Genomic DNA, 18246 nt, shown 5'->3' with positions numbered 1-18246 from the left:
ACCTAAGGGTAAATGTGGAGAAACTGAGCACTGACTAGGATCAGAAACAAGACTTAAGTCGAGTAGAGAAGGTAGATGATTCGGGTTGTCAGGAAAGCGAGTTAGAAAGTTGACTATTTGAGTTAGGGATTGAGAAAGGCAAAAGTTGTGGGCTTTAATGCCTGCAGAGTCACTGACACTAGAGCCAAGCCATTCAGAGTGGTAGTTACCGATAATAACTATATTAGCTGATGGATAAAGAGAGAGGGCTTGGTCAATATGATCAGAAATAACGTCAAAAAGAGTGCAGTCTTGAGATGAAGGAGAGCGATATAGAACAAAGAGAAAGGCAATAGAGTGAAGTGGTGCTAAACGAAAGCACATGAAAGAATAGTCTGTGGATTCAAACCTAGTTTCACGACAAATGGGTGAATTCTTACGAATGTAAATGCCCAGGCCAAGCATGTGACTATTGGAGTCTTTATGAATTAGAGGAAGATAACCATCAACACTAAGATCACAAGATGAGACTGCCGAACTCAAATTAGTCTTACAAAGAGCAAGTAGGTCTGGTGAACTTTGCAAGAGATAAGATTCAACAGAAGAAAAGTTACTTTGAAGACCACGAGTATTAGTGAATGATAGGTTTAGAGAACTTGGTGATGATGATGGTTTTTTGTGTTTAATAGTTTTTGGTACTTTATTCATTTTTAAATTAGATTGAAGAACTTGACTCAAAGCATAGATAGTACTCAGAACACCGTTTAATAGCCCAAACAATTGCCTCATTACTACTAATAAACCCTAAGCTGTAACAAAGGGCTCCAAATGTGGCCTCCGCAACAGTGCCATGTTGCCATTTATGCGCAACATGGCACTGTTAATACTTTGATATTTTTCAGCTGTTGATGGAATCAGCCTCTCTGAGAGCTACCACAGAGTTCGGGAAACCTGACTACCAGCCGGCCTCAGTACCATAAAACTGAGTTTTAGAGCTGTACCCTTATTAGGAGATAATAGAATGAGTTGCCTAGTCATAAAAACAGAGACACAAGCAAAACCCATGCATTAAATCAAGAAGATCCAGTATTCAACATCCTAAACTGGAAACAATGTATTAAAAATACATCTGCGCCAGCCTAATAGATAAAGAAGAAGTGCGAGGCTGTTCAACAGATAGAATCTGTTTACCCCTTAAGTCTTTGCCTAGGAGGCCTTCTACAAGACAGTAGCCGGGTGCATTTATCATTTGCCCAAGATGAGTATTTTTATCGAGACACCGTCTCTAGCCATGATGAGTATTTTTATCGAGACACCATCTCTAGCCATTTTTATCGAGACATCATTTCTAGCCATATTTAAACTTGTGTTTACTTTTTTTTTTTAAACAAATGTAATTAATGTGACAAAAATATATATATAAAAAAAACCCCTTTATAAAACACATTTTTCTTAAAAAACAATTAACGTTGAAGGCACTTTTCAAAATCAGTTATATCAGCTGCCATCTACAGGGCCGAGGAGCCAAGCATAGCCTATTGTAAAGAAAACCATATTAAAATAATTATAAATAATTATTACCGATAGGGGCGATGATTAAACATATATTTAAAAATTTATGTGGTTCCATATTAGTAGGAAGTTATAGAAAAGTAAATTAGTAAAAATTAAAAAAGTACAAAATAGAAACCGGGTTTTTATAAACTACTTAACCCAGAGCATTTTGACGATGGTGTTCAATTTTGAAACCAATATCTTTTAACGAAAAGCCAACTCATTTAACTAATCTCATTCAAAGAGGAAAATAATTAATAACACTAAAGATAAAAAAAATTAATATGAGGTATAAAAATTGTACTGTAGTAATATCAAATGTTATCCTGATCTTCAATCCCTGTATGAGGGGTATTGGCCATCCCGTCTAAATAAAGGGGATCAGACCCCCCATACTGAATCCACCTCTGAAATGACCAATGGGTCAAAGTTCCGGGCTTCTTTTGCCGAAAGGCTTTATAATCTTCATACGTAAGTTCTAAAATAAAAATAAAAATTGATATTTTTTTAACTGAATTTTAAAATTTTAATTTTAACTGGCGGAGCAAAATAATAATTAAGAAAATGTATTACTTATAATCAAATATTATTGCAATTGAAAACTTATAATTACCGTTTGGTGTTTCATCTAAGCAAAAAAAAAACATAGACCTAAATATTCTTCTTGCTTGCTAAAAGATAAATAAAAACACGTACAAAAGACATTTTTAATGAAATTTCACCTTTGCCATTTGACAACTCATCTAGATAGAAAAAATTTGTAAATATATGAACAATTGAATTTTTTTACATAAGTAGATGTATATAAGTACATAACATAAGTACATTTACATAAGTAAGAAAAATTTAAAAATATAGTAAAATAAAAAAGTTGTGAAGACATTATCAAAATATTAATAGTTTAAACTAAATTACAAACTAAATTAAGAACAGTATGCCTATCTTACCAACTCGCCTTTGAAGGAGAACTAAAAAAAAAATAATAAAAAGTAAAAAAAACTTAACCAACAATTAAAGATTCTAAATATTAATAGGCTAATTTTTAATATAACAGTCTTGTCTAATCTTTAGTATATTATATATATATATATATATATATATATATATATATATATATATATATATATATATATATATATATATATATATATATATATACATATATATATATATATATATATATATATATATATATATATATATGTATATATATATATATATATATATATATATATATATATATATATATATATATATATATATATATATATATATATATTAACAATTAAATATATTCATATATAACCAACAATTAAAGATATATATCTTTATTTATATATACAATATATTCTTGCTTACCAGGCTGTTGCTGCAGATCTAAAATAGAAAAGACATTTTTAATTTAATTTTTTTTTTAAAAAAAGGTAAAAAAGAAAATCTAAATAATAAAATCAAACTTACTTAATACTTCATTGCTATCTAAAAAAATTATTTATTATAATGCTATTATAATGTTTTGAAAGTGTTTTACCCAAGTGAAAAACTACCAAAAGAAAATTATTCAGTTACCGGATAATGAAGTCGACGAAGCTAAATGAAAAAGATATTTATTGCTTGTTTTTTTATTAAATAAAAAACAGAAAAGTGACAAACCCCAAAATGACAAAAGTTATTTAAGTACTTTATATAAAAATAGTGCAAACAGTGATAGTGGATTTAATTCAAAAATAGAAAGAACCTTTAGAAAAAAGCTTACTGCTCTCAAATCTTCAAAAATTTCCAACTCACATTTTTCCATCTAAATTTATCTATAATAAAAAATGAATTAATGAGTTACCATTACTTAAAGTTGATCCAGAAGCAACTAAAATAAATTATCAAATATTTATACAATCCTGACGATAATGTTGAAATAAACAATATTTATTGCTTGAAAATGAAAGTAACAAATGTAATTCAAGTATCAAAATAAATGTACTAAGTTACCTGTTGTGGCTGATGCAACTGAAGTTATAACTAAATAAAAAAATATCCTGATGATTATGTTTAAATAAATAATATTTAATGATTCTTTTTAAAAATAAAAAAAATAAAAATAAAAGACATTACTATTTGCTGATGCACCAGCTGATGATACCATACCTAAATGACAAAATTTATTAAAATATATAAAACATATTCAATGATTTAAAAGAATATTAAAAAGAAGCTCTTAAATCTAAAAAATCTAAGTCCTTACTGAGTTCTATCTGTATGTCTAAAAATAAAAATTGAGATAAAATTACATACAATAAAATTGCTAATGCAACATTTGTACTCAAATAAAACCTAAATGATAAAACTTACTTAAGTCGCTGTCAGCTTGCCTGTCTTAAAATTTTTTTTATTCTCATTAATCCTAATCTATAATCTATAAATAAACTTACTAATGTAAACTATAAATAAACTTGAACTAATATAAACTATAAATAAACTTACTAATATAAACTATAAATAAACTACTATATACTATAAATAAACTTGAACTTACTAAAAAGGCCTTCAGCTCCTTCTAACTGCTCTAAAAAATAAAACAATACTTGCTTAAAATGTTCTAATAAGACTAAAGACAGAACTAAAACACTTTACTCAAAAAGAAAAATTGTACTAAAAAAAACTATTTTACCAGTCATTTTAGTTCTAACTTCTTCTAAAAAAAAAACAGGCTATAAAAATTAGAAAAATAAAAACAACTAACAACAAACAAATTTTAGTTTTTAAACAATGAGCAACATCAATTCCACTTGAAACTAAAAATTTATCAGCTCTAATCGGCTTGCAGACCTTGCTTGAAAGACCGCATGGAGTAAAGAAACTCTTTTAGAAAAGTCTAGAAACTACTTTATTAAAAATGAAAGTGAAACTACACTAACACTATTAAATTATAGTATTCTTATTAGGATTATTATTATTATTAATACTATTATTATTAGTATCTAGAATTAAGAAAAAATGATGAATTGATATAAAGCGTTTAAAATACTAAATATTACTTTAAAAATATTTTTGTAATATTGTATTAAAAAGTTTTTAATTTACTTTGATGCAATTTTTTCTGCAATAAGTTTGTAAAAGCTCTTCTTTAAAGCTTTAAGGAGAGCCAGTTTGTTAAACTTATGAACAGCTTTTTTTAAAGCTTAAAATACTGGTTAATGTACATACTTAAAAAAAAGAATGTGCTTGAACAAATTTTCTGTCTAATTTTATCAGGTTAGGTCTAATTGACTGATAATTAGAAAAAAAAATTTTTAAAAGATTTACAGACTCAAAAAATATACATGGAAAAAAAGTAAATTTAATTCTGCTGCGTGCTAAACTTTGTGCGTGTGTATATATATATTTATATATATATATATATATATATATATATATATACACACACATATATGTAATATATATATATATATATATATATATATATATATATATATATATATATATATATATATATATATACACATATATATTACATATACATATATATATATATATGTAATATATATGTATATATATACATATATATATTACATATATGTGTGTGTATATATATATATATATATATATATTACATATATGTGTGTATATATATATATATATACACACACACACACACACACACACACACACACACACACACACACACACACACACACACACACACACACACACACACACACACACACACACACACACACACACACACACACACACACACACACACACACACACACACACACACACACACACATATATATATATATATATATGTGAATTATGATAAATAAACTTAAAGTTTTATGCTAACTGCAACCATCAGTTAAAAAAAAACATCTAAAATTTTAATATCTATTGTTTTAATATAATATATAAAATATGTTATATATATAATATTTAAAAAAACAATTTTAAATGGAAAGAATGAGATTATTGGTTAAAACTGGATTATTTATTATATATACTTTTTACATTTTTTGGCAAGGTTAAGTTTATCTTAAAAAGAGAAAGACGGTGCTTTGGTGGTCCAACAAATTTCTCCGATTATGATGCCAATAAGTATGTGGAGTGTTTGCCATTTGAATGTGAAAGTTTTATTAAAATGAATGAACTGGACAAAGCTGTTCAAGTAAGTTTAATATTTTTAGATCAGTACAACATTTTTAAGTGTGCCTTTTTTTATATATTGCTTTTGGTTAATATTTATAGCTATAAAAAGTATGCTTTTTTTTAGGTTCGTAAATTAGTTTCATTGAAAACCATTGAGAATAATAATAAGTGACCAAAATTAAATGAGCTACAGCTAAAATTGAAAAAAAAAATAAATTTGAGTTAAAAGGTCAAAGTATTCAATGTATAAAGTAAATTTTTATTTAAAACAAATAATAATACAATAAAACACTATATTCTACCATTTTGTATGTCCACCACCAGCTTTATATAGATCATTTACACCTTGTGGAATAGTTTCAATAAGTTCCTTCAAATAGTCCTTTCCCATTCGTTCCCATGTTTTCTGCACAATTTCAAGAAGAGCGATCTATTTTCTTTCTTTTTTCTTTCAGTATTTGTTAAATGGTCTTGCATTTCTTAACTTTTTCTTAATGTCATTCCGACATGTCTCAATGTTAGACATATTAGGAGATTGTACAGGCCAAGGAAGCCTTAGAAAATTTTGATGAGCAAGCCATGTCTTTATAATTTTAGCTGTATGAAATGACTGGACTGTATCTCTTTACAATTTTACTGGTGCATTGTTATCTTGAATTTATTTTCTGGTGAAGGGATAAATTTTGAAGAATTAATCATTGTTTTTAATATAAAGAGATCTATATTAAAAACAACAATGTCTGTTGCTTTTATATGTCTGATTCACTGATTAAGTTGACCATGCCAAGAAATGCATCCCTAACCATAATTGAACCTCAACCATGCAACCTAGCTTACCTATGCAAATCTAGCTTGACATTTTTTTGATGACAGAAGTGGTTTTTTAGCAGCAATACATCCTCAAAGTTCATATTTTAACAAGATGCGTTGTAATTTCCTAGCACTACATATAAAATTGTCACATGCTAATTGTGCAAGTTAAGAAGTAGTCAATCTTCTATTGCCAAGCGATTTTATCACCAGAACTCTTTCATTTCTTACTATTGTTTTTTTGGGACAGCCTTGACCAATTCTCTGAAACACTTTTTCTTTCACTTTTTCAAAACAATACTAACAGTGTTTCTGGCTACTTTAAGATCTACTGAAATTTTTCTCATACTATAGCTTTCTTTAAACTTGAAAACAATGTGCATTTTCTCATCATGATATAAGTTGCAACCTTTTTTTTTGTGCTGTTTGATGTACAAAAATGATTCCAATCTGTGTGAAATTAACTTTTTTTTGATTGTAATATTATATTGTTTATTTGTTTGCCAAACACATCAAATATAACAGTTAGATTTTACCACCATGTCACACATACTAAATTTTCAACTTTTCACAGGGTGGCTCATATAAAATTGGCCAGCACATTAGTTAATCAAATTAAATTTAGTTAAGCACATTAAATATTGTTTTGTTTTGGATTTAATTAATGGTTGTACTTTGTGGCAGTATCTTTTATGAATTTAAATTGCTTATACTAAAACAGAGCATTTCATATTATTCATTAAATTAATTGAAATATATGGTATATGTATTCATTTGAACTACCATTTTTTTAAGTTTAATAATAAATAAAATTAATGGCTAAGGTTTGTAATTTTAAATAAAAATTTAATTAAATAAGTAAAAAATTGTAAAAGTTAGTAAAAAAGCTGTGTTTTTAGCTCAAAATCTCAGTAATAGTAATTGATCAAAATTCTGTTTCGGCCGAAATTTCAATTTGAACTGATACCAAAATTTTGGTTCAGGTACTTTTTATAAATTTGGTAAGAAACAAAATTTTAGTTAAAAGACATACCTAAAACCAATGTTTCAGTTTTGTATGGTTTTAAACTTTTATATTCAATTTAGAAAAGTTGTTATTTTTGACAATTTCCACAAAGTATTTTATCATATCTAAATGAAATTTTAAGCCCATTGTTCCAAAATTATTTAACTTTTTAGTTAGAAAATAGGGCGTATCCATCAGCCTATCAAAACCACAATTAATCAAGTAAGTATCAAAACAACAAATACTCAAACTATTGCAGTGCGCATAATATTTTGAATCTTGCGCTGATAATGTTTTATTTTATGAAAATAAGTTAGGTTTAAATTGTTTAAATAAAAATGACTAATAATTTAGATAAACGACACTATTTTAGTACTATTAAATAAAATGGGAGTCTTAAAAAAATAAACAACAATTGTAAAAATACAATAAATTTAAATAAACAAGAAATGTAAATTTGCATTTTTAGATAAAATCTTTTAATAAAATTGATTTTGTTTAGCTGAAATTTTGATATTAGTTTTGGTAAAATATTTGTTGAAATGTGGGTTTTGGTTTTAGCTTTGTATACTCGAAATAACTCAAATTAGCCGAAACTGAAAAAAAGGACGCTTTTTTTTCAGTTTCGGCTAATTTGCTGTTTCAGTTTATTACTACTCAGTAACTTACTTTTTCCTTTAGTATTAAAACAATTATATGAATAACATATTTTAAAATCTTTATGAGGCTTTTAATGAATTGAGTTTTGAGACACATCTAATTCTAATTTTTTGTGTTAGATCAAAGGCCTAACTAAAGTCTCTTATTTTATGAAGTCAAAGAACAGATTCAACTTTAGATCTGTAGTTAAACATTGGAAGTTGATTTGAGTTACAAAGAAAACATCTAAATAAGTTTTCTTTAAATGATATTTACTTAATAAAGAAGTAAACTGAATAGGCTCAATGCAAAAAAGTTATAAAATTTTAAGATTTCTTTTTGGTCAAATATAAAATTTTAGAATAAATTATTGCTAATTATTTTACTTATGTATAGGTTTATAAATTTTACAAAACTATCTGCAGGTTGTTAAAAAGAATATTAAAAACATGAATAAATTTTAAATTGTTTTGCAAACTTTAGTTGTGTAGCCTGAGCGAGATTTCATATTCATTCTTTTTAGAAGTGTTAAGATAAATAAGAAAGCTAAGTAATTTATGATGAGTAAATTAAATTCAAATGTATTTAAAAATGAATCAATTTATTTAGAAATACATTTATTTAAAATTTACTTTAAAAGTTGTATATTTTTAAATATGATTTTACATTTAACTTTATCTAAATATTTTTAAGGATCTTTACACAATGAAAGAAGTTGGTTGTCAGACTAATAGGTAATAATATAGATTTTTTAATTTTCCATAAGTTTAAAAAAAAAGTTTGTTTTATTTTGATATTACCTGAGTAAAACTCTTAGCAAGCTATGACACAAGGAATAAAATTAGCAAGTTTTAATTTTTAGACTTAAAAAATTTAACAAATCAAATAACACAAACATAAAGAAACAGAGATTAGTGCAATTAGTATATTTTTTGCTATTTTTTTGTTTTATCTAAATACTTTTATTTTTTAACTTAAATTTACATGGCCTGATAATTTCCTAAGAATAAAAATTTACTTTAAAATTGGAACTTTTTTTTTTATTATACTTTGATGTTTTAAAAAGAATTAACATGTGATAGCTTTAAAAGAATCCGCATGTGATAGGAATCAAAAACACTAAAATTGTTGCGGTTGTATATTGTTATTTAAAGATTATTATCAACAACTTATTGTTTTATAATATTCAATGATATTTAAATGTCTTATTTTAATATACTTATTTTTACACATTTTAAAGTAAATAAACAAATAGATAATTAAGGGAATAATTTGATTTTTATTTTGAGAGCTTGAAAGTTCTTTTCATTTATGATCTACTGCAAATTTTTCTTTATTTCTTTCCAATTTTTTTTCAATTTTCTTGTCATGTTTGCAAAGTTTTTTTGATTTCAAATATATTAACTGTAGTTGAATATCTTATTGAGATATTGGAATGACAAAAGTTTATTTTTCCAAGGTCATAACCTTAGAAAAATAAATTTGTTGTAACCATTTGCCATCATTTAAATTCAGGTATTTGAAAACTTTTGACTACAAAATATGTTTTAATATCATTACAGTGAGTGAAACATTCAAGAACACCCCCTTGAGTACCAGTGGACATTTTTTTTACCCCTTAGATTACCAGTGGACATTAATCTTAGACAAATTATTGCATAAACCAAAATTAAATTTTATTTTAATTCCCATAAAATTCACGGTTACTTAATTCACTTTATTTGTGATATTATTCATAGTATACAAGTATACATCAATGAAATAAAAATAAATTTTACACATTAGTTATTTAGTAATAACAATTTTAGGAGACAACAAAACTTTGCATTTACTTAAAATTTTAAAATTAGACATTTTGAAATTTTCAGTAAATTCTTTATACATTAATACCTTAAAGCTCAAAACTTTTGTTCATTAAGGTATTGAAAGTTATACAAAGTAATATACTAATAACAATGTTATAAATTCTGAATCAATGTTGTTGTTTTTAAAATTAGATTGTTACCAAGAAATGCATGCACCCAATATGAACCACGTTTTTATACAGAAGAACAGATTCACGATGTTATGAAATCAAAACACTTTCTTGAATTTTTTAGTGAAATAGTTCCACGGTAATTATGCTTATGTATTCTATTATCTTTAATATATCATTTACGGGGATGTATTATTTTGGCTTTTGTAAATACTTATTAAATATTTTATTACCTTTTCAGTTTTTGATTTTTATTAACCTTTTCAGTTTTTGATTTTTAGATTAAAAAAATATTGTTGTCTTTTTTGGCTATTTTTTGTTTTCACTTATTAAAGTTTAATGTTTTGATATAAATATGTGTTTTGCAAATTTATTTTACTTATTTTTGATTAATTACACTATGTAACAAATTTTCACATTTGTTTTGTTCCTCGGTTGAAAGTATGTTTTCCTAATCCATTAGGTCTAGAACAGAAAGAAAATCGCTGTTGTTCCAGAAAAACTTGCTTCAGTGACCAGGGCAAGTTCGGAAAATTGCATATTTTTGAGAAAATCTTCGATTTGCTTTCAATGCGGTGCTTCCTCCTATAATATTTCTGAACTGCTAGTGTTATCAAGATGTTTTTACATTCTCCTAAATACTCTAGAACGTTCAAGAAACTTCCAGAACTTTCAAAAAACTCTCAGAACTTTCTAGAATGTTCTTGAACGTTTCAAAAGTAGCTGTACAAGTATAAAAGCACAGGTGACTTTAATCAGGATTCCAATTCGTGTTATTGCAGACTGAAAGGATAACGATTCGTAGTTGAAGAGAGTTGATATGGCATCAAGAGGTTGTTTGCATCAAGCTGATTCATTCTGCTACATGTGCGGATAATTCATAAAGACAACAGCAAAAAAGTATTCTGTGGAAGCAAGTTTTATAATGTGCAGGGCCTACAATACTTACTTCAGCGTGCTAACCATAAAATGCTTTAGATCTTGTTCATTTCAACGAGTTGTAATATACAAAGTTTTGTCATAAGTCATGCACTGTAGGCAAATCTGTTCCATCTTGAAATCAGTTCGTATTTTGAAATTTCCTGTCCTCAAATTATTATAATTCTTATGTATTATTATGTGCTATGTTACAAGTTGGCATAGAGAAGAGAAGCAAGCCATGAAGTTTGCTATCCCGCGACTTTGACAAGAGCTGACAGGCCACTTAAGCAACTGCTACTTCTGCATGGTAAACCCAAAAAATCGTTGCACCGGCAAAAATGCCTCTCAGATCGTTAATTGGACATTTCTTCCATCATCCTAGTACCATACAGCTTCTATCTCCTGTTTGACTTCTAGGCGGCATTGGCCGAATTCAGAAGACAGCAGCAAGTCAGATAGCAAACTATAATCATAACTGGAGATATGGACTACAATTCCGCAGATGAAGTTGGGTATAGAAAGTTGTACTTCCATACCCAGAAAGACGCAAAGAGTTTAATATAGGACCTCAGGCTTACAAAATCAAATGCTGAGCTTCTAATATCCAGACTCTAACAGTGGAACTTGGTTGATGATGCTGTACAAGTCACAGATCATAAGAAATGGCATCAAAGATTCTCTACCTTCTTCACTCAGCATGATGGGCTGTGCTTCTGCAACATTGTTGCTGCTCTATTCCAGGCTATAAGTATCGCATGTAATCCTATTGAATGGTGCCTATTCATAGACAGTTCATCCCGGAGTCTCAAAGTCTTGTTGCTTCACAATGGAAACAACTACCTGTCTCTCCCAATGGCCCACTCTGTGCATCTCAAAGAGGACTAAACCAGTATCAAAATGTTGCTGAGTGCATTAAAGTATGGCAACTATGGATGGGAGGTCATTGGTGACTTTAAAATGGTATCATTCCTTATGGGTCTTGAAGAAGATTTTCTTGTTTTGTGTAGCTCTGGGAAAGCCATGACTGTAAGACACATCACACAAAAGACTGAGTTTTCTTTTGGGAAAAGCAATGTGAAGTGGGAGCCACTGATAGAACCTCATAAAGTACTTATACCACTGCTGCACATCAAGTTATGCCTCATTAAGTAATTTCACACTGCTCTTGACAAGGAGTCAACAGCATTTTAATACCTTCAAGATCTTTTTCCAAAACTGTATGAGGCTAAGGTTAGGGCTGATATATTAGTTGGACCACAGATCAAGAAGATCATAGAATGTGAGGATTTTGCAAAGCTGTTGAACAGAATGGAGAGAGCAGCTTTGAGCAGTTTCAAGTAAGCAAAGTTTGTACTTAATGAAGTCATTTTTTCACATACTTTAGACATAAGCAATTGAAATATAACACTTAGAATCCAAGAACAAAAATTGTGTTACATAGTGTTATTTTATATAAATTGTTATGAATATATATTTTTTTAATATTATTGACTAATAATATTAAATAATGTTTAAAAAGTTGGATCTAGTCATAGAGTGTTTGAACAGCCAAGTAGATGGTCTGGAAAAAAAATCTTTAGTCTACAAACAGCAAAGCTATAAACCCAACTAAAAAAATACGAACAAAATTAAAAATTAACATAAAAAAATCAGATGCTAGTCTCAATGTAAACGATTGGTCAACAACTGTAAGAAAAAATACCAGTTGAGCAGGTAACCATGGTGAATGTTACAACCATTGAAATAATAGGCTGAGAAAAAAGAGTATTATTTAAAAATAATAAATTTAGAATAAGAAAAAATCAATATTAATTAAATATAAATTAATTAAGAAGTACACTGTAATCTACATGGTGTCTGAATCAAATGTTTTAAAATAAGGAAGAGTAATAAGCAAAAATAGTTATTCTTTTCAAATCTAGATAAATAAATCAAATATTAGGTTCATGAGGAGACTATACGAGGAGAAATAAACTATCTTACTATATTGATAATAGTTTAACATCATGCAAAACTTTGATATTAGTAAACTCAGCCATAATTTATTAATAAGCCAAAATACCAAATAGGTTGCATATACAAATGATTTCACAGAGATATGAAAATATTATTTAGCAACTGAAACAAAAACGACTTCATAGAGTTACTTATTTTAGGAGACTTCAAATTTCCAAATATGAAGTGGCCATTTAAACATGCTAAGATTCCATCAAAAGATTCCAGTTCCAACTTCATTGTTACCAATTCAGCGAAATGATAAATGATGAATATAGTAGGCATCGGTGCACCCCTAATAAATGATAAATATTTAATTCACTATTCAAACCAACGTACTGCCAATTTTTTAGCGAAAGGCAATAAAAAAAAATAACTACATTTTCAGCAAAAAAAAATGTGATCATCCCCTCATCCCTAGTAACAAATTATCATGTTTTAATACCCCTCACTCCCCCCAAATTACACAACAAATTTGTTCTGCCTAAAAAGTTCTTGTTATGGTTTTAAATATGATTAATTTAAATTTTTTTATGCTTTAAATTAACTAGTTAATACATTTCAATACATATAAATTTTAACTATGGTTGTTTAATATTGCTTTTTGCACTATTTTATAGTCCTATATAATGACTATTATAGTCCCATATATTGACTATATAGTCCTATATAAAATTGTATAAATTAATAGTGACTATGTAGACTAATAAACTCTAAAGATTTTTGATTAGTGATAAATATATAATATTAAGAGTGTCATTAGCAATTATAAAAGTACATAAGTTAGATCTAACAGTCACAAGAATACGACACTTTGTAGTGATTTAATGGCTCCTAAAGCTGTTGTAATATGTATTTATATATGTTTGTATATATTTTATAAATACCACATTGTACATACATGTACATATACAGATGTATATATTTTCAGTATAAAATCGAAGGCTATATATAATGAACAAAACATCTAATCTGTTTAAGATATGAAATAATATATATGTTTTTATCCTGATATCTTCGTAGTATAGTTTATATGCAGATTTCAGCTTTATGTTCAAATTCTTTTATAAGTAATTTTACATATTTAATAGTATTTTGTATGCAAATTGACTTTTTTTTTAGGTTAGAACAAGCACTGAAAGAAAATTTAACAATTGATATATTCAACAATGATTTTAGTGTGATAGGACACGAGGACAGTATGTTTTTATCAAAGTCAGAAATAAATTTAAAGGTATTTAAATATTGGGGGATTTTAGAAAGTTTTAATTTTGGAATAGCTGTGTTTTCTTATGGTATATATTTTATTTAAGTTTAAAATATTTAAGTATTAAAACTCTGAGAAGAAATTTTTTACTCTTTAGGAAAAAAAAATTATATTTATATATAAAATTATTCAAGAAAAAAGGTTATATCCAACTACTAATTTTTTTTTTACTTTTTCTTTCATAAGTTTACTTACGCAAGGCCCAGGGTACCACTTTAGAAACAGGTTGTTCTCTATTTTTTCTCAATTTTTGTTATACCCTTCTCATAACCTTATAGTTTTGCAACATAAGCTTTAATAAACAAGGTCAATACATTGACAAATTAGTTGATGAAAAAAAATTTATTTATTTTATTCAATACCTCAATTTTTAAATTTTTTAATGTTTTGTTATGTTATCCTTTTTATTTCCTGTTTTATAAATTTTTAATTATTAGCTTTTTTTTAAGATTGAGATAAATTAGTTATTGTTCAACTTAAATTTTTTTTATTTACTTTTGTATTTTTTTTTAGGAGTACCAATCTTTTACAGACCTTCAGTTCAGCAAGAATAAATCGATTTCAGAAGTGCAATGGCATCCTACTATTAAAGGTTGAGTTTAATTATTTAGTGTAATTTTTAAAATAATGCCAGGTGATTAATTGATTTTTATTTAGTTTTCGTTTGTCAGGGTTAATTGCTGTTTCTTGCATTGAACACATGACTTTCTATGATCGAGTTGATAATTCTACAAGTTTACTTATGGAGCCTTCTTTAATACTTATTTGGAGTTTTGGGGACCCTATTCATCCTTTAGTAATTTTATAATTTATTAGTTACAATATTTATAAATTTTTATGAAAAAATTTTAAGTTTATTATTAAAAAATATTTTTTTATTTTTCTGTTTATTTATTTAATTTTGTTACACATTTTTTGATTTTGTTATCCATTTTAAAAATTTTTGATAGTATTTAAATTTTTAATATCATTGTAGTTTTTTATATAGTTACTGTTGGAGTCACCAACAAATGTTCTTTGCTTTAAATTTAATCCTACTAATCCAAATATCATTGCAGCTGGTTGTATCAATGGACAGGTTTTTTTTATTATGCATTTTTTTTTACTTTTATTTATAAACTTCAGGAATAAATATATATATATATATATATATATATATATATATATATATATATAGATATATCTATATATATATATATATATAATACAATATAGATAATAAAAAGTATAGATGATTTAGCTTGAAAAACTTTTTGATTTTGTTCTTAAATTTATTGACATTGATCAAATCAGTTGTTTCTCGATCCAGAGAGCTTTGTTTTTTTTTATTCTGTTTATTCTTAGAATGTTTAGTCTTTTAATTTTTACAATAAATTGCCTACTTAATTTTATGTTATTCTTTCTTTTGTCTTACATTAAAATTATTTCTTAGTGTTGATAAGAGATAAATAAAATGCTGTATTCCAACATAGGTCTCTAAGTATGGTAGGATTTCATTATATTCTAATACAATGCAAACACAACAGTAAATTTCAGCACACTCATTACAGCTAGTAACATCTCATTGCTTTATTAGGTTATACGAAAGTTCTTAGAGTTTTAATAGGTAAAATTTTAAATGGGGTAACATCACTGACTCGGTTCAATTAAAGTAAGTATCAGCAGAATTGACACACTTTTGCTAACGTGTTACAAGTTGATAAATTCTGTCAGGATTCAACGAAGTTGACAAGGCCCTTTTTAATTGTTTTTCATTAGCATAGGATCTACCAATGAGTAAATTACCAATGTGTATGAAATATTAGTAGTTGTTTGGCAAAAGGTCTAGGGGATATAGCGGGTGAGGCAGAGTTTTGATGCTCAATTCATTTTTTTGGACAGTGATTTGTGAAACGTGCGAATGGGCATTGTTGTGGAGCAGGTTCAGCCTTCTTCTGTTGATCAGTGCTGGCTGCTGCTGACAAAAAAATTGATACATTTTGTTGATTTCTTGTAGTTTTTATTTGATGGGTTTTCACTATTGGGAAATGTCTGAGAGGCTTGTCAGTTTTTTTCACTATTCCAATACATTTTCAGCCACCTAAGATTGCATGGTGGCTGAAACCTATTTCCAGCCCAATCACTTGAGCTATTTGTAATGAGTCATGAGTCTACCAGGTTCCTCAGTTTGTTGTCTTAGAATACTTTAGGTTGACTACTACTACATCTTCAAATCTGATGTTTTTGAAATGAAATTTCTTGAGTTGTTGTTGCACTGTGCTTTCCCCAAAGCTATTAGGGCTCCACACTTGGTTAGTTTTGCGCCCTGTCTCAGCAATGGATTGTCCCAATTTGAAGTTAAAAAAAGTATCATTCAAAGTTGTTCCTTAAGTATGCTGAATTAAACCTACAAAAAAATAACAACAGGGTAAAATAAAACCCTGTAAACTTTTGTATCAACGTTATAGTTAATTGTTCCTTTCATTGAAAGATACTTTTTATTCAGTTGTATGGACTTAAACCAATCAAGTTTTATTAAACTTTATTAAACTATTAGTTTAATAAATATTTAAAATCATGCTGTTTTACACTATACTAAATACCACAAATTGTCACAAACAGAAATTAGTTTTAAAAAAATTATGTTTGAATAACTTTATAAAGTTTAGAAAAATTATAAAATAAAGAAATCAAAAATACAACATACTTTTGAGGGGAAAAATAATTTACTTTTTATACTTATAATCAATAAAAAGGTAAAAGAGATAAACATATGATGAAAGTTTAAATGCATGTTTATCTCTTTTATTCTTAAACATATGGTTTAAGAATAAAAGAGATAAACGTGCTTCAATTGGAGGGTTGAACTTGTTTTTTTTCTAAAGTTATTTATTTACAACAAGTAAAGTTTTGTTTTTAGACCACAGTTAAATTTTTCTCTTTTTTTTTGGACAGAGACAACTTTCATAGTTTGTAATATACAATTTGACTTATTCAGAAAGAATGAATTCCCCTTTTTTTTGTAATTATTACTTTAATTATAAAAATAGCAAATAGAAAAGAGACCAATTCTTTTAAAAAAATGTTTCTAATAGTTTTAACATTTTGCAATTCATCAATGGAAATCGTTGCACTGCAAATTATATCTTAAATTAGGGATACTTTTGTCTTGCACTTTTGCATTTTGAAGGAATTTTTTAATGAAAATTTTTTTATAATAATATATTGTTATAATGTATAATATTTAACATATTTAATATTATTTAATTTTTTTTTAATATATTGCAATATATTTATGATTTTTGTTTTATCTATTTTTTGTAATTATATTATCAGATTTTTTTTCGTCTTGGACACGGACAACTTGTACAGTTTGTTAATTTTAAGTACTTTTACATGTTTGACTAAAAACCTAAAATACCTGTGTTCCTTTATTAAAAAACCTAATTTATAAATTGCTATGTAAAAATGAATACAATCTGAAATTTTTTTGTTTTTCAGATTGTAATGTGGGACATAACAGAACACTCTGATCGTTTGCAAAACCATATGTCACACAGCAAAGGTGTTCCTATCAAGGAAAAATCCAAACAAGTCAGTTAATTTTTCTTATGTTAATATTTTTTTAGATATATATATTTTTTCTTTTCTTTACAATTACAATTAAATTTCAGAGTGAGTCTTTTTTAGAATTGTCAATTAATATATATTTTTTAAATTGTTTGTGTATATATTTTCTAAATTTATTATTTTAATTTTAATGCAAAATTTTTTTTGTAAAAAGATATTGATTTATTCAATTATTTAATATCTTAATTTTTATTTGAATTTTTGTTTGTTTAGCCTGTGATGTTCAACATTAAAACTCCGGAATCAGCTCCCATCGTTCAATGTTATGTAGTATCAAGTATTGAAAAGTCACATCGAACAGCAGTTACTGATATTCAATGGATACCAGATCATATAGAGGTTGGGAGT

The 18246-nt window shown here is 26.8% G+C and overlaps 1 protein-coding gene across 1 annotated transcript in view; it reads left to right on the top strand.

The window, feature by feature from the left end:
- Positions 1-18246, top strand: part of LOC101234436 (dynein axonemal intermediate chain 3) — a 41306-nt gene that overhangs the window by 11436 nt on the left and 11624 nt on the right. Inside the window, exons 5-13 of the mRNA XM_065801502.1 lie at positions 5552-5695; positions 8825-8865; positions 10129-10245; positions 14145-14256; positions 14803-14881; positions 14961-15085; positions 15278-15367; positions 17770-17862; positions 18112-18237. Of these exons, the coding sequence (XP_065657574.1) occupies positions 5552-5695; positions 8825-8865; positions 10129-10245; positions 14145-14256; positions 14803-14881; positions 14961-15085; positions 15278-15367; positions 17770-17862; positions 18112-18237 (927 nt within the window). The remainder of the gene's footprint in view (positions 1-5551; positions 5696-8824; positions 8866-10128; positions 10246-14144; positions 14257-14802; positions 14882-14960; positions 15086-15277; positions 15368-17769; positions 17863-18111; positions 18238-18246) is intronic.

Source organism: Hydra vulgaris, chromosome 07 (assembly GCF_038396675.1).
Source record: "Hydra vulgaris chromosome 07, alternate assembly HydraT2T_AEP".
In the NCBI taxonomy this organism is placed as follows: Eukaryota; Metazoa; Cnidaria; class Hydrozoa; order Anthoathecata; family Hydridae; genus Hydra; species Hydra vulgaris.
This window is presented reverse-complemented; position numbering and strand designations above follow the sequence as displayed.